General features: G+C 41.8%; 1 protein-coding gene across 1 annotated transcript in view; it reads left to right on the forward strand.

The window, feature by feature from the left end:
* The first annotated feature begins 1,001 nt into the window (after nt 1-1,001).
* The window catches only part of SLC45A2 (solute carrier family 45 member 2), a 77,650-nt gene continuing 56,690 nt past the window's right edge, over nt 1,002-21,961 (forward strand). The window contains exons 1-3 of the mRNA XM_033957796.1: nt 1,002-1,407; nt 7,201-7,377; nt 9,962-10,287. Of these exons, the coding sequence (XP_033813687.1) occupies nt 1,002-1,407; nt 7,201-7,377; nt 9,962-10,287 (909 nt within the window). The remainder of the gene's footprint in view (nt 1,408-7,200; nt 7,378-9,961; nt 10,288-21,961) is intronic.

Here is a 21,961-nt window from a genome sequence, read left to right on the forward strand (position 1 = left end):
ATAGGTAGAAAAGGTGCCGGTCAAAGCCAGGCACATGCTTGGGTGCATAGGCTGAGGAATGGCCAGTAGGGAAAGGGAGCTGGTAGTGTTGTTCTATAAGACTCTGATGAAGCCCCATTTGGAATAATGTGTGCAAGTCTAACGATTGCACCTTCAAAACGGTATAAATAGGATGGAACTGGTTCAGAGGACCACTATAAAATTGGTTAGTGGTCTATGTTTTAAAGCATATGGGGACTTAGAGGTCTCAATATGTATACTCTGGAAGAAAGAGGGGATATGATAGAGTCGTTTAAATATCTGCATGGCATTAAAGTACAGGAGGTGAGTCTTTTTCAAATGAAGGAGAAATCCGGAAGGAGAGGGAATAGGATAAAGTTAAGAAAGGGTGGTAGATGCATGGAATAGAGGTGGTGGAGACAAAAACTGTCTGAATTCAAGAAAGTGAGGGACAGGCATGTGGAATCTCTTAGGGAGAGGAGGAGATAGTGGATGTTGTGGATGGGCAGACTGGATGGGCCATTTGGCCTTTATCTGCTGTGATGTTTCTATGAAAATATGTTGCTCAATACTAGAATTGCCATTCTTATGTATACTTCCATTGAACTCTATTTTTTTCCCCCCACAATTTTTTTTTGGACTCAAAGAATTACTGTACAAAACTGTCATTGTCGGTTTGAAACTCATACAACTTTCTTACAAACTTTTATTAGATACTTGTTCTATTCTCTGTTTTTCCTTGCCACACTTTGCTGTTAAACCTTAAAATGAGCTAGTATGTGTTAATAAAGCACGCAAAGCTGGAGGCTAAATCCTGTTAAGCTGCATCACACTGGCTTTTGAATTCAACCCCTCCCCCCTTCCCTAATGTTGATCTTCTGATCAGGAAAGAATTTGAGTCCCTCCTCAACCATCAGACTTCTCTGTGAAAGCCTCTCATCTACTTGCAGGAAAGGACATCTGAAAAGTGGAAGAATCTGTAGAGCTAGGCGACGGCTGCAATGACTTTAACAGAGAAAGGCATGCATAAGGCCACTACAGATCCTGAGGTCCAGGGCAATGCTTGCGGTCAGCTGGGGGACATTCTTCAAAGCAAGGACCCCCCCAAGAGACCAGCAGGAAGACTGATCATGCACAGCTTGGCTATGTTTGGAAGGGAATTTTGTTATGCGGTGGAGGCTTCCTTTGTAACCCCACAACTGCTGAGCGTGGGGTTGCCTAAGAGCCTGTATAGCCTAGTTTGGCTCATCAGTCCTATCCTGGGCTTTGTGCTCCAGCCAGTAATAGGATCAGCCAGTGATCACTGCCAGTCTTGTTGGGGGAGACGGAGACCGTACATTCTATCCTTGGGAATCATGATGATTCTGGGCATGACCTTATATCTCAATGGAGACACAGTGGTATCAGGCAAGTCTTTATTTGTACTGTCACATTCCTGCCATGCTCCCGAATGTATTGTCTCTCAAACCATGTACTGTAAGGGCATCCTAACGCACTGCCATTCTCTGTTATGTATTGCCTCACCACGCTTCGTACTATCAGTTACTATAATGTGCTGTCAAGCTCTATCAGTTACTGTATTGTCATACCAAACTCATAACATCACCACCCCGTGCTGTATGAGGTCTTGAACTGTAATATCCTATTAACTATTGCCATGCTTTTGACTACTATCATGCTCCCCTATGTATTGTCCTATCTAAAATGTACCGTCATGCTCTGCTTTACTATACGCCGTTCTACTTTGTTATGTAAAGTTTAAACCTTGTTATGCCTTATTATGTAAGCCGTTCTGAGCTCTTCTGGGAGGATGGGCTAGAAATCCAAATAAATAAAATTTAATGAGGTGTACTAAGTTTTACTAAATGACATTTAGTAAGGCCCTAGATCCTTAAATTGATAGAATGTGTTAGCATTGGACATCTGGAAGTATTTTCTGCTATTGGTCTGCAAGTACTAGGCAGATGAATGACTTGTCCTATCTGCCCAAAAATAATGATAAAAGTGTATTCAATATAAACACAAAGCATTAAAAAAATTGGTATCTTAGCTGATAAAATTTCTTTTCTATCACTGCTTTTTGAGGTGTGCATACCTTTAACGTAGCTCCAAAACAATGATAGAACATAAGAACATAAGAAATGCCTTCACCGGATCAGACCGAGGTCCATCAAGTCCAGCGATCCGCTCACGCGGCGGCCCATTTAGGTTCTCTATTATGAAAACCTGAAATTACCGTATCCCTCAATATGATTTGCAAGAAGGTGTATATCCAACTTGTGCTTGAAACCCCGTAGAGTATTCTCTGCCACAACATCTTCAGGAAGAGAATTCCAAGCACCCACCACTCGTTAATTTTATCTTTCAATATATAATAAAACCTTGGTTTGCGAGAATAATTTGTTCCGGAAGCATGCTTACAAATCAAAGCACTCGTATATCAAAGCGAATTTCCCCATAGGAAATAATGGAAACTCAGACGATTTGTTCCCCAACCCAAAAACTTTAATGCAGATTACTATACCTACTTGTATTGCAAGACCTCGCTCATTTAGAAGTCACTACACTCCTGCAGCGTCAGAGAAAGAAGAATCATTGGCTCAGTCGGGATGATGTGACGTGTGTATGTACTTGTATTGCAAAACATTGCTTGTTTATCAAGTTAAAATTTAGTAAAATGTTTTGCTTGTCTTGCAAAACACTTGCAAACCAAGTTACTTGCAATCCAAGGGTTTACTGTACTTGGAACTCTGCCCAATATGACAATATTATATCGGTTCCAAGTGTATGTTACTGTATCTTAATATATCAGCAGGCCTCAGCACCACTACGCCACCGCTCTAATAGTTTTGCATAGTGGGAAGAATTACATGTAACAACCTCACTGGCCCTTTAGAACAAAACAATAGACTTACTGGGTCAGACCAATGGTCCATCAAGCCCGCCCGTTCTCACGGTGGCCAATCCAGGTCACTAGTACCTGGCCAAAACCCAAGGGGTAGCAATATTCCATGCTACCAATACAGGGTAAGCAGTGGCTTCCCCCATGCCTTTCTCAATAACAGACTATAGACTTTTCCTCCAGGAACTTGTCCAAACCTTTCTTAAAACCAGCTACATTTTCCTTTCTTACCACATCCTCTGGCAACACGTTCCAGAGCTTAACTATTCTCCAAGTGAAAAAAAATGTCCTCCTATTGGTTTTAAAAGTATTTCCCTGTAATTTCATCAAGTGTCCCCTAGCATTTGTAATTTTTGATGGAGTGAAAAATCGATCCACTTGTACCCTTTCTACTCCACTCAGGATTTTGTAGATTCAATCATATCTTCCCTCAGCCATCTCTTTTCCAAGCTGAAGAGTCTGAACCATTTTAGTCTTAGGGCTCTTCAGCTTGGAAAAGAGACGGCTGAAGGGAGATATGATTGAAGTTTAAAATCAGAAGGGCCAGTGACAATGTTACACGTAATTCTTCCCGCTATGCAAAACTATTAGAGCGATGGAGTGGTGGTGCTGAGGCCTGAAGATATATGTTCACAAGTTAAGATAAAGTGACATACACTTGGAATCAATAACGTGGAACATATCTAGGACAGACACATCACACACATGACAAGAATAATTACAAAATCCATTACATTCTGTTCTTATCTGCACTGAAGGTGTTTGCCAAGTCACTGATCTGAAACTTTTTGAACTGTAGTACACTGATTCTTTTTCTGCCACTGCAGCAGCAAAGGTTGGATGCTGCTGCTGTGCCCGACCCAATACTCTTCTAGCCCTTAAAGAAAATCACTACCAGGATGCTAGGAATTATTAAAGAAGGGATGGTTAACAAGACTAAAAATGTTATAATGCCCCTGTATCGCTCCATGGTGCGACCTCATCTGAAGTATTCTAATCTAGTCTTACCGGGTCATCTCCCAACGGAGCTCGACTCGGTTTACAAGTAATTAAAGACCAGAAAAATGGGAACAAAGGGATAAGAGGAAATAAGTATTGTAGAGCAATTAATTAGTTGAGTCTTTAGGTAGACTCTTCGGGTATTGTGTAAATATTCCCACTGGAACTTCTCTTTGAATCTGTGATGTTGGGGGTGGGGTGGGGGATTTGTGTTACAGTACTTGTAAAACTAGTGTGAAGTTTTGCTGGCTGTTTTTTTGGTTGTATCTTGCTGTTGCACTTTTTTTTAAATAAACAATTACAAAAAAAAAAGTTTAGGAATTTACGTTCAATTCTGGTCTCCTTATCTCAAAAAAGATATAGCAGCGCTAGAAAAAGGTTCAAAGAAGAGCAACCAGGATGATAAAGTATGAGCAAAGACAAAAAAAGTTAGGGCTCTTCAGCATGGAAAAGAGATGGGGAGATATGATTGAAGTCGACAAAATCCTGAGTGGAGTAGAAAGGGTACAAGTGAATCGATTTTTCACTACGTCAAAAATTACAAAGACTAGGGGACACTCGAAGAAGTTACAGGGAAATACTTTTAAAACCAATTGGAGGAAATATTTTTTTCATTCAGACAATAGTTAAGCTCTGGAACGCGTTGCCAGAGGTTGTGGTAAAAGCGGATAGCGTAGCTGGTTTTAAGAAAGGTTTGGACAAGTTCCTGGAGGAAAAGTCCATAGTCTGTTATTCAGAAAGACATGGGGGAAGCCACTGCTTGCCCTGGATCGGTAGCATGGAATGTTGACTGTTTGGGTTTTGGCCAGGTACTAATGACCTGGATTGGCCACCGTGAGAACGGGCTACTGGGCGTGATGGACCATTGGTCTGACCCAGTAAGGCTATTCTTATGTTCTTATCTATCAATGATCATTATTTACTTTCACATTTCCAAATTAAAAAAAACAAAACAAAAGAGCATTTGAAAGAGATTGAACATTTGGGGCCAAACATTAGCAGACCTCAACAGAAATGATAAATGAACCAGCTCTGTGGGTACCAATGAGTGCTAATCACCCCCATATTGAGCAAGCTTCCAGGGAAGGATAATTTGTATTATGTTTGCACCCCCCCCCCCAATAATTTTAAAATGTTGGCTCCTATGGATATGGGTACTGCAGGGCAGGATTAATTCTTCAAGGGCCCCTAGGCACACAAGTACACTGGGCCCTCTAGCCCTGCCCTGCCCACGCCCCACCCACTGAGGCTGGGAGATGACTGCGGCTGTGCAGGACCAGGCAGGCAGTAGGTAGGAATCACCATCGCCGAATCAGATTGTGCAGTCCTCCTTGGTGCGTAATGTCATAGCACCACACCGCTGGGGCCCCTTGATGTTTTCAGGCCCGAGGCACGTGCCTACTGGGCCTACCCTTTAATCCGTCCCTGGGGTACTGGTGCTGTGCTCGTTTTCACAATTGTCTCTTTTTTATATGTCACTATTTCTGTGTGTTGCTTTATCCTCTGCTTTCCTAATGCCTATAATGGAATTCTTTTCCACACTTATTTTTATATATTTTAATCTGTAATTTGAAATCTGCTTTATCTAAAGAAGAATGGTAGAATATTAAGTTCATATACAGTTAATTATAATTATCTTCCCTGCTTTTCCTAGAGAAATTTGATTTTATAAGGCAGTGAGGCCTACTATTACCAGTACTATTTTATCATTTCTAAAGCGCTGAAAAGCGTACACAGCACTTTACATTCAACATGCAACAGATGGCCCCTGCTCAGAAGAGCTTACAATCTAATTTGTCAAACAGGACATATGAGGGGATGGGAAATTTCTTGCAGAGAATGATAGGATGGGCATAGGTAATTTTATAGTGAGTGGGAGTTAAGAGTTGAAAACAGGATCAATAAAACTGGGCTTTTAGCTTCGATTTGAATATGACTAGAGAAGGCACCTGACGTAAGGATTCAGGCAGTTTGTTCCATGCAATGTTTTTCAATTAATTCCACCTAATTACCTACCTAATTCTGGTTCCTCCCAGTTACATCATCTCTCTTCATCTGGCATATACTGTCCTGATCTAAGGGAAGGGATTTTAGCTACTGAAAACTAGTTGTTAGTCCAATAAAAAAGTAACAGGTCTTTATTAACCTTTATTTTTTTAGCTTTCTTGATTTTAACCCCAAATCTTTTGTCTATCTTGACAAGATTGTACACTCGGGTGAGCAGGAAGAGCCTGGTTCTATATAGGATGTCTATATTAGGCACTGCTAGGCACCTTAATTGTGGCTGCCTAGCGAAGCCTAAGTTCGGAATCCATGCAGAACTTTTTTTTTTTAATTGACTTAATCAGCATGGTAATTGACCAGGCTGATTTTCAGCCAATCAAAAAAAAACAAAATTAAACAATTTAAGAGTTTTAGGATGCCTAGCGACACCTAAGTGGAGACACCCTACCATGCTTAAGGACACCTTGAAAAGAGGAGAATGAGAGGGGACATGATCGAAACATTCAAAATACTGAAGGGAATAGACTTAGCAGATAAAGACAGATTGTTCACCCTCTCCAAGGTAGGGAGAACGAGAGGGCACTCTCTAAAGTTGAAAGGGGACAGATTCCGTACAAAAATAAGGGAGTTCTTCTTCACCCAGAGAGTGGTAGAAAACTGGAACGCTCTTCCAGAGGCTGTTATAGGGGGAAACACCCTTCAGGGATTCAAGACAATGTTAGACAAGTTCCTACTAAACTGGAACGTATGCAGGTGAGGCTGGACTCATTTAGAGCACTGATCTTTGACCTGGGGGGCCGCCGCGTGAGCAGACTGCTGGGCACGATGGACCACTGGTCTGACCCAGCAGCGGCAATTCTTATGTTCTTATGTTACTGGTTAGGGGTAGAGAATTGGCATAGTTGAGTTAGGTGTCTGATGTAGGCAACGGTAAATTAGGCCAGTGAAAACCTGGCCTAACGGAGTTGTGCCTACCTTTAGGATGCCTAGCGACATCTAAGTACACTTAGGCGCCACTCGCTAGGGATGATTCTATAAATGCCACCTAGCAGTTAATTGACAACTGCGCTGAGCAGCGCTGTTTACAGAATCAGGCCTGAACTTTCTAATGTGTATCTATATGGCACTATTAAGTCTAATTTTCATCTGGTACTGTATATATCGCATTGGGTGAATTCTCCTCATAAAAACGCTTTAATAAAGCTAAATAAATGCATAATTAATAGGTCGCAGCACTGACAAAGAGTAATAGTGGGACTCTCTTGTCTTTGATCAGTGATTTATTATCTCTGCAGCTATCTTTAAAGAGCGAGAAAAGAAACAGACTTGGGCTATTGTCATCACCATGCTGGGAGTGGTGCTCTTTGATTTCTCTGCTGATTTTATTGATGGGCCAATCAAAGCCTACTTATTTGATGTTTGCTCACACAAGGATAAGGAAAGAGGACTCCATTACCATGCTCTACTTACCGGTAGGTATTATTTTAGTAGTGAAATTGAGTGCTCCTAAAAGGAGGGGCTCCATTCATTTTACCCTTCTTGTTATATAATCGACCAAACTGATCATCTGACTATGGGATGGCTGAGCTTCAGGCACAAGTGGGTTACAGTTTGTATTCATTACACACAAGTTCAGCTCGTGATCCCAGTAGAAGTCCAGCAGGAGATGAATGTATATTTAGTTTTCCCGAAAGAACAAACAGTCCTCTGAAGCAATGCAGCACCGATACTTCCAGCATTTCATCTTGCAGAAATAATTAGCTTGCAAGCATAACAGCATTTCCTGTCCTTCAGAGCTCAGATGACACTGGAAATAAAGCATTTGAAGGCAAACTAGGCTTGAGTAAAACGCTCCCTCCTGCACCTACTCCCTCCCTCCCTACTCCCTCCCTCCTGAATAAAAGGCAGGAGGGATGCCCACTCCCCTCCTGCCACGAAGATGCCCACTCCCCCTGTTTGTTTTAGGTTGGGGGGATCGCATAATTTGTCAGGGGGGGGGGCAATTGACAGGGGTCGTTGGGGAGGGGTGGTGCAAAATATCTGTGCCATTTAAAAAAAACAATCAGGCAGACCAGCCGGTAACACAGTTACTGACAGGTCTAGAGCAATTGGGTTTTACGATTGGTAAAACCCGATGCTAAATAGCCAAGCGATGTTTGTGCATCAATCGCTTGGCTATTTTGCATGGGGTTTTACTGATTTGCATGGGTTGGATCGGATCGTAAAACATGCGGTGGGCAGTTTTGTGCATCGGGGAATTCGATCTGATCGATTGCTAAACTGGTCAAACCGGTTTTGCGACAATCGGGACACGATCGGTAAGTTTTATGCATCCCCCAGTTAGTTGACTAAAAAAATTGTTGCACATTTCAAAGACGGGTCAATGGAAAATTAATGGATGTGCTGTTATCTGAGCATGCCACTGGTATGGTGTCCCTCAAAGTCAGATGACTGTGCTTATGTCTTTAGCTTAGTATTCCTTCTAATGATAATAAAACAATGATCAATTATGTTGGACATATTTTACAAATGTATGGAAGTTATAGCATGAAATTGCAATGCATTCATATTTCACTTATGCTTGGAAAGAACTAAAGCAGTGTTCTTGTTAGCTTATTAGTAGGTCTGGATTCTCTAATTAGAGCTGCCTAACAGCAGTTACTAGAGAAATAATTTATTTTGGAGCAATACGTTGAACATCCCAGTTGCTGGTGGTAATTATAGCCCTATTTCTTCCCAGCAATGAAGTATTCATTAGTAGAGGGGGCTCAGACAAACCAGTCTGTGGTTAAGACATTTTATAACAAATCAAGTCAACTGTAAGTTTGCATAAATTTAAAACAAGTCTACAACAGACCATAGGCATTGCAACACTTTTGATTGGTGGGGGGGGGACCCAAAAGCTCCCCCTAGACCCCGCCGCAGACCTACCCGAGCTCTGCCCTAGACCCCACCCCCACAATAATAGTACTAATTGTAAATGCCATGACTTCCATTCATTTTTCATATACACACACAATATAATCTTATTAATACATAATAGTAACCACAAAATTAAACTACAGAAAGCACACTCTTTTTCCCCTCCTCACCCTCTACACAGCATTTCTTCCTCTCTCCTCCAACCCCATGTCCACCATCTTTCTCTCTCATTCCCTCCCTTGCTGCAAAGGGATTGGGGAAGAGAGAGAGAGAGAGAGAGAGAGGGATCCAAGGTGTATCTCTCCCACCTCCTCTATTGCCACATCCAACATTTATTTAGGTATTTATATACCACCTATCAAGGTTACCTATCTCTCATCTCCCTCCTCTGCTCTCCCTGAGTTGTCCATCTCTCCCTCCCCATTTCTCCCTCTCTTATCCCCCGGACTGTGTGCAGCATCTTTCGCCCTTGCCCACCAGCCCCATGCCCAACATTTCTCCTTCTATCACCCCTCTCCAGCTCTCTGATACATCTCTTCCGCCATTCCCTCCACCACCATGTCCAACATTCCTCTACCGCCACTGCATTAAAGCACATCTTTGCTGGTAGGGATGCTACGCCTCACCAGCTGAAGAGGTCTGCTGAGTGAATCCTCACACATGCTGCCAGAGCAGTGCTGAAGTTGGCAGCACTCCTGTGCATGCAGGACTACACATAGTGTAATAATTGCAGTTCTGTTTCTTGTTGTAGGGGGCAGGCCTCTCAGAGGTTGTCCTACCCCTTAAGGATGACCTTTCCTATGAGTACTGGCATCTTTTTGCTATGAAAAGCATTAATTTTCAGTCTCCTCTAGTACTAAAGATTAGCTAGAGAGATTAGACTTTAAAATATCATCATTGTTCAATCCAATTGGCATCAATTTAGTAATAGTCTAATTCTTTCACAATTTTTTTGTGTGTTTAGCTCTATGACATAAGCAAGTGCAGCTGGTCACTTATTTCTCAGTACAATAGCTATTGCTTAGGTTAGAATTATAAATTTAAAAAAAAGATACACATTTATCTTGTGTGCAATTAATATACCGTACATTGCTTTGTTTAAATTGACTATTTTGGTTTCTGTCTCTGCGTCAGGTCTTGGTGGAGCTCTCGGCTACATTACAGGAGCCATAGACTGGGGACCTTCGATGCTGGGAAAATTACTAGGATCTGAATTTCAGGTCATCTTCTTCTTCGCTGCTCTGGTTTTCGTCCTGTGCATTACTTTGCATTTGTGCAGCATTCCTGAAACTCCACTGAGAGGCAACAAAGAGGAAAGCAAACTGTTGTTGAAACATGATGAATTCTATCACTATGGCTCTGTAGAGCAAGTAAAAAATGGTTATGTGAGACCACAAGGAGATAAACCTAAGTCTGAGTACGTACTGGGAGAAGTGGAAAAAGAGCAGACTGATACACAGGTAATTATTTTATTGTTACTGTGCCTCTTGAAACTATTGTTTTCTCAAATAAACTTAAAGATAATAGGTAGCAGTGGAATCATTTCTGTCTTTCCTGCCATTATTCAATCTTTTAATCTGATCCTGTAAGATGTCAGAAGATAAACAGGGGTTGAGTCTGGCTAATATTGGGAGAACCCTGCTGCAGGTAGTGGTTTTGCTGACTTGATAGGGAAATAGACTTCTTTCTAAGCCAGTACTGAGTCAGGATCCTAGTGTGGTATCAGTTAGAGAATGACATGGGGACAAATTTTCCCCCGTCCCCGCGGGAACTCATTGTCCTGTCCCTGCAAGTTCTTTTCCAGTCCCTGCCACATTCCTGTAAGCTATGTCCTCATCTGCACAAGCCTCAAACACTTTAAAATCATAAGTGTTTGAGGCTTGTGCAGTTAAGGCCGAGCTTACCGGAATGGGGCAAGGACAGGGACAGCGACAAAACTCACAGGGATGGGATGGGGACATTGAGTTCCTGTGGGGACGGGGACAAATTTGTCCCCGTGTCATTCTTTAGTATCAGTGGCATCTCCAGACGCAAGTATTTTGAGAAGCAGACTATGGGCTCCTTTTACAAAGTGGCATTACTAATTAGTATGTGCTGAATGCGAAGGAGCCCATGGGAGTTACATGACAGGTCTGACTAGTGTAATTGTGGAGGCATAAAATCAAGGGATGCTGATACTTGGTTTAAGAGCAAATAGAGAGGATTTAACAACAGAGTCTAGGGGAAAGAGAAGAAGAAGCAGTCAATGCTTTATCCCAGGATAGTACTAGGATAGGAGTAGGACTGCCATTTATGGAAAGAGACAAAGAGGGGAAGGGGGGGGGGGTGCATATCATATCATTTATTTATTTATTACAGATTGCTTTTAACTGTCCAAACAGAAAAAGTGATGTACATTCTAAAATATCCATTAAAAAAAGGAACTACAAAAATCAGTAGGAAAGAAACCATTCATGCTAAAAATCCAAAATAGAAAGGTTAAATAATAAACATATAAAGCAGGTAAATAGACTAGTACAGAAACAGGTGGGTGGTCCAGTCAAAAGGAAGATCTGCAATGTGACATAATCGTGCTCGAGGAATGGGCATCAACATGGCAGATAAGGTTCAACGTGGATAAGTGTAAAGTGATGCATGTAGGTAACAAAAATCTCATGCACGAATATAGGATGTCCGGGGCGGTACTTGGAGAGACCTCCCAGGAAAGAGACTTGGGAGTTCTGATCGACAAGTCGATGAAGCCGTTCACGCAATGTGCGGTGGCGGCAAAAGGGGTGAACAGAATGCTAGGAATGATAAAGAAGGGGATCACAAACAGATCAGAGAAGGTTATCATGCCGCTGTACCGGGCCATGGTGCGCCCTCACCTTGAGTACTGCGTCCAACACTGGTCACCGTACATGAAGAAGGGCACGGTACTACTTGAAAGGGTCCAGAGAAGAGCGACTAAGATGGTTAAGGGGCTAGAGGAGTTGCCGTACAGTGAAAGATTAGAGAAACTGGGCCTTTTCTCCCTCGAACAGAGGAGATTGAGAGGGGACATGATCGAAACATTCAAGGTACTGAAGGGAATAGACTTAGTAGATAAGGATAGGTTATTTACCCTCTTCAAGATAGGGCGAATGAGAGGACACTCTCTAAAATTGAAAGGGGATAGATTCCGTACAAACGTAAGAAAGCTCTTCTTCACCCAGAGAGTGGTAGAAAACTGGAATGCTCTTCCGGAGTCTGTCATAGGGGAAACACCCTCCAGGGATTCAAGACAAAGTTAGACAAGTTCCTGCTGAACCAGAATGTATGTAGGTAGGGCTAGTCTCAGTTAGGGCTCTGGTCTTTGACCAGAGGGCTGCCACATGAATGGACTGCTGGGCACAATGGACCACTGGTCTGACTCAACAGCTGGAATTCTTATATTCTTATTAACCTGATACAAATCATCCGGGGTATCCCTGCTGAAATAACCATGTCTTGTTCGCAGCTTTATTGAAGGGAAAGTTCCCCATGAATTAATAAAAGTAGTGAATTGCAGAGTGTAGGGGCCGTGAGATGTGAAGACTCATAGAAGTCCTTTTACAAAGGTGTGCTGGTGAGCCGCCTATTTTATTCCTATGGGTGACTCCATGTTTAGCGTGAGCTGCTGGCAGCACAGCTTTGTAAAAGTCCGCCATAATGAGCTACTCACAGACTGGGCAGGACCTTACGCCGGTCGTAAATTAACCGAAATGTCCGGAGGGTGGTGTACAGAATAGTCAGGGAATGCGAGTAAGAAACTTTCAACACTAAAAGCAAAATTTTGAACTTAATCCTAAATTCAACCGGTAACCGAGTGGTGTTCCTTGGGCAAAAGTGTCACATACACAAACTGCCTTGAATGACAGCGTCAGATGCATGCAGTGGCGTAGAAAGGAGGGGGGCGGGGGAGGGGGGCCGGACTGACCCAGGTGCCATCAGGGTGGGGGTGCCGGCTCCTCTCCACCACCCCTACTCCTCCCCTGCCATGCGCGCTTTCACTTCCCCTCACTGCTGCTTGCGCTAGCTTCGCTGCTCCTCTCTTGATGTTAATTCTGGGTCCCACAACTAGGAAGTGATATCAGAGGGAAAACCAACGCTGGTGTGGGCAGGAAGTTGGAGATGCTGCTCATGCTGGGGAGGGGCACACGCATGGCAGGGGAAAAGGGAAGGAGCAGAGAAGAGGGGGGAGGGGCGAACTCCCACTCTCGCTAGGCCAGTGGATGTCACAATGTTGTAGAGTTTGAAGTTTCTTCAAAAGGAATGCGAGATACCAGAATAAACAATGTTACAATCAAATCTCATTATAAAAAAAGCAAGAAAGAGAAAATGAAAGGAATTGTGATCAAACAAATTATCGACAGTACGTAATTGGCGCGATGCGGAAAAAAATCTGCTTTACATGGAGCTGAAACTTGAGGAGCAAAAGAGAACTGATCAAGAATAATTCCAAAACAACAAAATGATCAACTGGAGTTTATTGTTGTGCCTAACAGATGCAAATAAGACTTTGGGCAATATAGGGATCCTGTGTGTAAGCCAACAGGCTACAGTATTTTCTGATTGAGAACCAACTGATTTGCCTCCAGCCGTTGAGCAATCCTATCTAAGCATATTTGTAAAGGATTAATATCGGAGTCTGTTGCATTGCTGTGGCACAGAAGGAGAATATCGTTAACATAAATATGAAATGAAATAGCAGATTCTTGGATAAGTCTTGCCAATTGATTTAGAAACAAATTAAACAGAGGAGAGAGGGCAAGAGCCCTGTGGCACTCTGCAATGCAGAGGATGAGTGGTTAATTTGGAAGATAAAGGGCTAGATTCACTAACCTCCGATCCGTGTCTGTTTGCATGCAGGCCGACAAATTCACTAAAGGCCTACATGTAAATGGAGACGATCGTTGGCATGCCCCCAGCCAACTGCACGGATCGCTAAAGCCCCGACAGCCTCCTGTCACTGCTGTCAGGGCTTCTGCTGGCTTAACATGCAAACTATCTGCCCGATTTAAAAAAAAAATTAAACCCCCCCCTCCCAACAAGTGCCCCGAACCCCCCCCCCCAAAATTGATTACACATAAAAAGTGGCACGGACCTCAGATTTTGAAGGACATGCGGGTTTAGATCCATGAGGTCCGTAAGGTCTGCGAGGTCCGCGTTTTACCCTTTCCCTGGTTTTTTAGTATTTCACACCTCATTTTCTAGCAGAGCAATCAATAAATCTTCAGCTTCTGTTGGAAATACTATAGTCATAAAGGCTCCATTATTACTTCTGGAAATTAACCCCCCTCCATTATACTAAGCCGTGGTAGAGGTTTCTACTGCGGCCCGGGGCGTTAAATGCTCCAATTCTCCAACGCTCATAGGAATTATATGAGTGTCAGAGCAGCGTCAGAGCATTTAGCATTCCAGGCTGCGGTAGAAACCTCTACCACGGCTTAGTAAAGGGAGGTGGGGTTAAATCTTGCACCATGGACATGACATGACTGAGGGGGGTCCACGTGAATGCAAAAACTTCAAAAGTTTTTTAGAAAATTGCTCTGTTGGACAACTACCAGCTGCAGTGCATTTTATAGTTCAACATCCAGAAATACTAATGTACAGAATATCTATAATATATTTATAGATATCTACTCCATTCTTACATTTTTAATAAAGACATTTTCTTCAGAAAGCCATAATTTTCTTTCCATTCCTAAGACAACCTTAGCAATCTGTGCTGGCAGAGTTCCACATCACTTTTGTAAATGTACAGTAAAGAAACTATTTTTTGTTGCCGAGTTAAATCATTCCTTATGTAATCTCGGAAATAATCTCGGAAAAGCAACATATTTGTCTGAAGGCTGCATTCCTGATGAGAATGCATCACTCATGTCATTCACGGAACTCCATAAACACATGCTCTGTATTATTTCGTGGCACTGAGGAACTGTTCAGTACCGCTGTAAATATAATTTTGGCACTTTGCTGATAAAGATTTCACTAAACGGAATATAAATGCCAGATCAAATTAAATGTTGTTTGCACCAAGTAATTGCCAAGTGTTTCTGTTAGTTTAGTTTATGGCTTCATCAGACTTCTACGGAACCATCTCGCTTTATTTATAATTCAGCTGTACAATTTATCTTCTATCTGTGTCATTAGGCTCACAATAACCCCTCTTCTCAACTCTCTTCAAGGTCTTATCCATTTCTGCTTCTCTTACTGACCTATTAGTACATTCATTTTGTAGCTCCTCAGAAACAACGAAAAATGAAGGCAGATAAAGACCATATGGGAGGCGAGGAGTGGCCTAGAAACAGAGATGCTATCACAGCACGCCAATGTTGTGGAATCAATTCCAAGCACTGCTCCCTGTGACCCTGGACAAGTAACTTAATCCTCCATTGCTCCAGGTACCTGTATATTGTAGCCATAGATAGGGCCTTGCCTGGAGCACACAGGCCTCGGTCAAGCAGTAAGGCGAGGCTTGGAGTGTGGAGTGGAGGAAAATGCTGTAAACACACAGGTATTAAGGTGAAAAAAGATGTGCTTTATTTGCATAAATAGTTCAGCACTTGTTATAGCTTCACAAGATTTCAATAACGGTGCAAAACATTATTTTTTGTTAAAGAACAAACATATCAAACATAGTTTAATCCATCTTTTTCTTCTGCTGCTTCTGGCTTTGCCACATAATGTAAACCAGATAATTCACAGATTCAGAAAAAAACAAAACATAAGTTGCTTGAAGCTTAGGTTCTGTGCCCAGTGTTTAATTGCCAGTGCTTGGGGGTAAACAAGGAAAAACTCTTCCCCAAGCTTGGGATTTCACCTCCCATAAAGGAACCAGAACTCTAGGTTCCCCACAGACTGAAATCACTAGTAAAAATAAACCGGTTGCCTTACAGGTTCCACACAGGCAAAAGAAAACAGTAAAAACAATATCTGGGACTTAAATCAGTCTTAACAGTCAATTCCAGCGGAAGATAAAACAATCTTCACAATCCCAAAACTATTCTTCTAGTTCAGCTCCATAACCTCTGTGTCAGCCCTACCCCCACACTCTGCAGTTTCCATGCTCCAGGTATGTTTCATCTAAAGCAGGGGTGCCCACACTTTTTTGGCTTGTGAGCTACTTTTAAAATAACCAAGTCAAAATGATCTACCAACAATAAATTTTTTTAAAAAACACAAAGCACACTGTACGCAGAGAAAATGTTAATTATAATCTATATTCGGTGTTTTTTTCAAAGAGATCAAGGCAGATGACTTTAAAATATGCAATGTCACCTTAGTAACAGCTATATAAAAGTAGACAAATATACCCCCTCCCCTTTTACTAAACCGTGATAGCGTTTTTTAGCGCAGGGAGTTGCGTTGAATACCCTGCGCTGCTCCCGCCGCTCATAGGCTCCCTGCATTAAAAACCACAATTGTGGTTTAGTAAAAGGGGCCATAGTGCAAAATATAGACAGCAGATATAAATTCTCAAAACGGACACATTTTGATTACTAAATTAAAAATAAAATTATTTTTCCTACCTTTGTTGTCTGGTGATTTCATGAGTCTCTGGTTGCACTTCCTTCTGACAGTGCATCCAGTCTTTCTTTCTTTCTTCCTCCTGCATGCTTCCTCTCCACCAGACCTCATCCCAACCAACAACTCTCTCTGTCCCTCCATGAATCCAACTTTTTCTTCCTCTCTCCCTGTCTGCCCCCTGTCACCCGACACACTCCATTCCCTCCCCCAACTTTTTCTTCTTCTCTCCCTGCCCCCTTTTTTTCTTTCTTTCTCTCTGCCCCCCCCTTCTTTCTCTCTTGTCTCTCTCCAGAGAAGGCAGCACTGTTAGTTGGCTGGCCCAGAACGTCCTCTCCGACGTCAGAATTGACGTCAGAAAGAAGACTTCATGTCGGCGTTAGCAGCAGCAGCAGCAGCAGGATGGTAAGATAGCAGCGGACTGGGGGAAAGGAAGGAGGAAGGCCTTTTTTTTTTTTTTGCGTGGTAGGGAGGGAAGGAGGTAGGCAGGCAAGCAGGCTGGCTTTGGCCAGGGAGAAAGATAAACAGGCAGGCAGGCAGGCTTCGGGGGTGGGGGTGGGACAAAGTCTGGAAGGCAGTGAGAGGGAGATAGGAAGGAGGCACTGGGGGCACTAAGGGCATGGGAAGGAGGCACTGGGGGCACTAAAGACATAGGAAGGGGCACTAAGGACATGGGAAGGAGGCACTTGGGGCACTAAGGACATGAAAAGGAGGCACAGGGGGCACTAAGGACATGTAACCAAGAACTTTTAAAAATCCTCACCCCTGTACTCTATTTACTTGCACTTGATGTCTCTACAATGTGACTTCATCCTCTCTCTTCCTCCCTACAAATATTCATGTATTCAAAAACATTGTTATTCTAAGACTTCATTGTATTCAAGGACTTCATTGTTATTTCTTCACTGACTATCCAGCTCTTCTTGTTATAAACCGCCTCAAACTACTTTGGCTTTGGCGGTATATAAAAATAAAATTATTATTATTATTATTATTATAGGAAGGAAAGAGGGAGGGAATAGAAAGGGACAATTCTTGGGCCTGAGTGCAGAAAGAAAGAAAGAAATGAAAGAAAGGATGCATAGTCAGAAGGAAACGCAACCAGAGACTCATGAAATCACCAGACAGCAAAGGTAAGAAAAATTATTTTATTTTCAATTTAGTGATCAAAATGTGTCAGTGTTGAGAATTTATATCTGCTATCTATATTTTGCACTATATTTGTCTATTTTTCTATAGTTACTGAGGTGACATTGCATATTTTAAAGTCATCTGCCTTGACATCTTTGAAACCCCCCAAATATAAATGATAATTAACATTTTCTCTGCATATAGAGAGCTTTGTAGTTTTTTAAAATTTTATGGTTACCATTATGAATTAATAAGATATTATGTGTACATGAAAAATGAATGGAAGAAATTGGGGGCGGGATTGGGGCGGGGCTAGGGCGGGATTGGTCACCTTAGAGATGGTGTGGGCGTCTTCTCTCTTCCCAGCTACTCCCTTTTCAGCTACGTGGTGCTGATTAGCACTCAACCCAGCTGAGTTCCCTTGTCTCAAGCCAGCTAACTTCTGGATTGCTCTGAGCTGATTACTGCTCATTACACCTGGACTGATTGGTCTAACCACTCCAGCCCTGGTTTGCCTTCCTCCCACCCTGAGGCATGCTGGGCCTGGTAGTTCCTGACCTTTCTCTGTTTGTTGCTTAGGGAAATTAGAACAGACTTTAGGTAACTTGCCAGTTTTAGAACTGGTGTATAAAGGAATCTGATGGTACTGCAGTGCTCTGAACCCAACTCTAGGAACAGGTATTGCATCTCTCATAGTCCGGTCCATACCTCCATCCCCGCTTCTTGGGCACTGCAGGGTTTCCTTTACAGGCACAGGGATAACACTGTGACAATATACAAAAAAACACCTTGAATGTGTAACCATAACAAGGTGTTATACAAGCCCCATCCAATCCATCCATCTAATATCCCTTCCTCTCCCTTAGAGGTCCAATGTACTTATTCCAAGCTTTCTTGAATTCAGACACTTGTACATTTTTCATCTTCACCACCTTCATCAAGGGCCATTTCACACATTCACTATCCCTTTCCATGAGAACGTATTTTGAGGTTACTTCTTAGTCTATCCCTTTTCACCTTCATCCTATGCCCCTCTTCTCTTTCTCAATACACCTGTTCTCAGGTACTCCACTAAAGTAAGTTGCCATTTGTCTCCATTCTTTACACCTTGCTGTGCTTTATGCCTGAAATAAACTCTGTTTCAGTATGCCATGCTTTTCTCTGGCTTTTTTTTTTCTTTCCAATTTTATTTATTTATTCATTCCAATTTGGTACAGTAAAACCTTGGATTGCAAGTAACTTGGTTTGCAAGTGTTTTGCAAGACAAGCAAAACATTTTATTAAATTTTAACTTGATATACAAGCAATGTCTTGCAATTCGAGTACATACAGTATACACACATCACAACTGAGCCGATGGTTCTCTCTCTGACACTGCAAGAGTGTAGTAACTGTTATAAATGAGCAAAGTCTTGCAATACGAGTCCATACAGTATACACGCATCACATCATCACAACTGAGATGATGGTTCTTTTCTCTCTGACGCTGCAGGAGTGTAGTGACTGTTCTAAATGAGCGAGGTCTTGCAATACAAGTACGTATAGTATTTTATATTAGAGTTTTTTGAGTTGTGGAACAAATCATCTGAGTTTCCATTATTTCTTATGGGGAAATTTGCTTTGATATATGAATGCTTTGGATTACAAGCATGCCTTTGGAACGAATTATGTTCGCAAACTAAAGTTTTACTGTATTTGGTTACTACTGCTACTACTTATCATTTCTTATAGCACTGCTACCACTGGTTCTTCTCAAAACCAAAGGATATTTGTCAGCATTTGCTTATTTCTGATTTCTGATCGAAAGCTCATCATAAAATGCATTGAGTTAGTGCAATAAAAAAGGTATTACCTTATTATCTTATTTCCTTTTTTTGTTTTATTTCTTTATCCCATCTCCCCTTTTACAAAACCACAATAGCATTTTTAGCACAGGCCGCGCGCTGAATGCTCTCTGCTGCTCGTGACGCTCATAGAGTTCCTATGAGTGTCGGGAGCCTGCGCTAAAACCTGCTATTCAATAGTCAAATAAACATTAAAACACAAAACATGTACAAATAGATGGCTTGGGGAAAATCCTCAGCTTATTATTAGGATATGCAGCATAAAATCTATTTTATTAATTGACACCACTAAACCACATAACATAACATCAGCGCGGTTAACAAAACATTAATAATAAAATAACATAGAAGATGCCTAGAACTATTTGGCCAAATACTTGGAGAAAAGATAGGTTTTCAACTGGGTTCCAAAGTGTTTGTAGGAATCATCAGTGCAGACATGAAGGCTGCCAAACAAGTAGAGAAGGCCTCATCTAAGGCAAGGCAAGACAAATGATGGGATGTATCAATAGAAGCTTCGTAAGCCGCAAACCTGAAGTCATAATGCCACTCTACAGAACCATGGTGAGACCTCATCTGGAATACTGTGTGCAATTCTGGAGGCCACATTACCGGAAAGATGTGCTTCGAGCTGAGTCGGTCCAGCGGATGGCCACTAGGATGGTCGCCGGGCTCAAGGGTCTCTCATACGAAGAAAGACTGGGCAAACTGCAGCTCTATACCCTAGAGGAGCGCAGGGAAAGGGGTGACATGATTGAGACATTTAAGTACGTCACAGGTCGTGTCAAGGTGGAAAACGATATATTCTTTCCCAAGGGACCCTTGATCACAAGGGGGCACCCGCTCAAACTCAGAGGAGGGAAATTTAGTGGTGACACCAGGAAGTATTTCTTCACAGAAAGGGTGGTAGATCACTGGAACAAACTTCCGGTGCAGGTGATCAAGGCCACCAGCATGCTCGACTTTAAGAATAAATGGGACATCCACGTGGGATCCCTACGAGGGTCGAGTTAAGGAACTAGGTCATTAGCACTCAGACTTAATAGGGTGGGTCAATGGAGTGGGCAGACTTGATGGGCTGTAGCCCTTTTCTGCCATCATCTTTCTATGTTTCTATGTTTCTAACAGTGGTTGAAATTCTTTATCGTAGGAAGCTGCCTGAAATGCTGGTGTATGATCCAAGAATTTCTTACTTTTACAACCTTGAACAGGTGGGAAATTGAACAGGGCATGAGATCTTCTACTGTATTTGTGAGATGCTAAAAGAAATCTATCAGTCAAATAGAATGGAGCAATGCCATTCACAACTTTATAGCAAAGACAACCCAACTTAAACGGTACACGAGCCTTCATCAGGAGCCAATGTAACTCGCAATAGAATGGTGTCACGTAGTCATACTTCTTCGAACCATAGATCAATCTTACTACCGTATTCTGAATTAATCTTAGTCTAGCCATCTCTTTCTTAGTACATGTTAAATAAACTATATTACAGTAATCAAGAAGACTCAATAGCAATGATTGAACTAGAAGTTTGAAAGCAGAAAACTCAAAGTATGGTTTTATGGTCCACAATTTTCATAAAGTATAAGAACCCTTTTGTACCAAGGATAGAAAGGCAGTCTGGTGGGGTGTGTGTGTGTGTGTGTTCTTTTTTATTTGTACGTGTGTCATTAAGATCTTGCATAGTATTTATTTTTTTATTTTATTTTTAAAATTTCTTTACTGTTTTTTCCAAAATGGTTTACAAAAAGTTACACACATAAAATATTATAAAAAATCAGAACAGGATAGGAACAAAAACAGACAGATTCAATCTTTACATAAGGTCAATTGCTCAAAGAAATGCATCTACAAATAGTTGTGTTTTTAACATTTTCCTGAATGAGTTCTTCTCTCCACTTTTTCGAATTTGACCAACAAGGCTATTCCACAACTTAACTCCTGCACATATGAAAGTCATGGCATTCATTTCCACATATTTAGGATTAGCCTTCGTTTTCAGCAATGCTGAACTTTCGGAGCACAATGATCTTAATGGCTGATACTCAAACATCAAACTCTTAAAAAATTCAGGGATCGTATCATATTAAAATTGGAGATATAATATAATTGCTTTGTATTGAATTCTAAATACAACTGGCAGCCAATGCAGTTGTCGAAGATATGGAGTAGTTTATATGGTAAATAGAGTGCTCCAAATAAATGCCTTTAGTACAAAAGTTTAGTAAGAATTTAAGCCTACTCATATATTTGGAATGATAGGCTCCTTAGGAATTAGTCTCTCAGTGGAGATTTGATATCAGCTGTCACTCCAAATGTGGCACAAAGTCAGCCATTGTAAAAGTACTGTGGCAGCTGAGGTCCATGTGTACAGATGCAATTTTGCTTGGAGGTAAAATATAAGAACATAAGAAGTTGCCCCCGCTGAGTCAGACCAGAGGTCCAGAGTTCCTTTCTACCCTAACTCTTGTTAACCGTGTCGAGCTTTACGAATGTAGAGATGATGCGGTATACAAACCTAAGGTTTAGATTAGATTAGATTAGATCTTACTCAGCGGTCCGCTCCCACGGCGGCCCATCAGGCCTAGTGCCTGAACAGTGATCCCTGATTAATTTTATAATTATACCT

Source organism: Geotrypetes seraphini, chromosome 1 (genome assembly GCF_902459505.1).
Source record: "Geotrypetes seraphini chromosome 1, aGeoSer1.1, whole genome shotgun sequence".
Classification (NCBI taxonomy): Eukaryota; Metazoa; Chordata; class Amphibia; order Gymnophiona; family Dermophiidae; genus Geotrypetes; species Geotrypetes seraphini.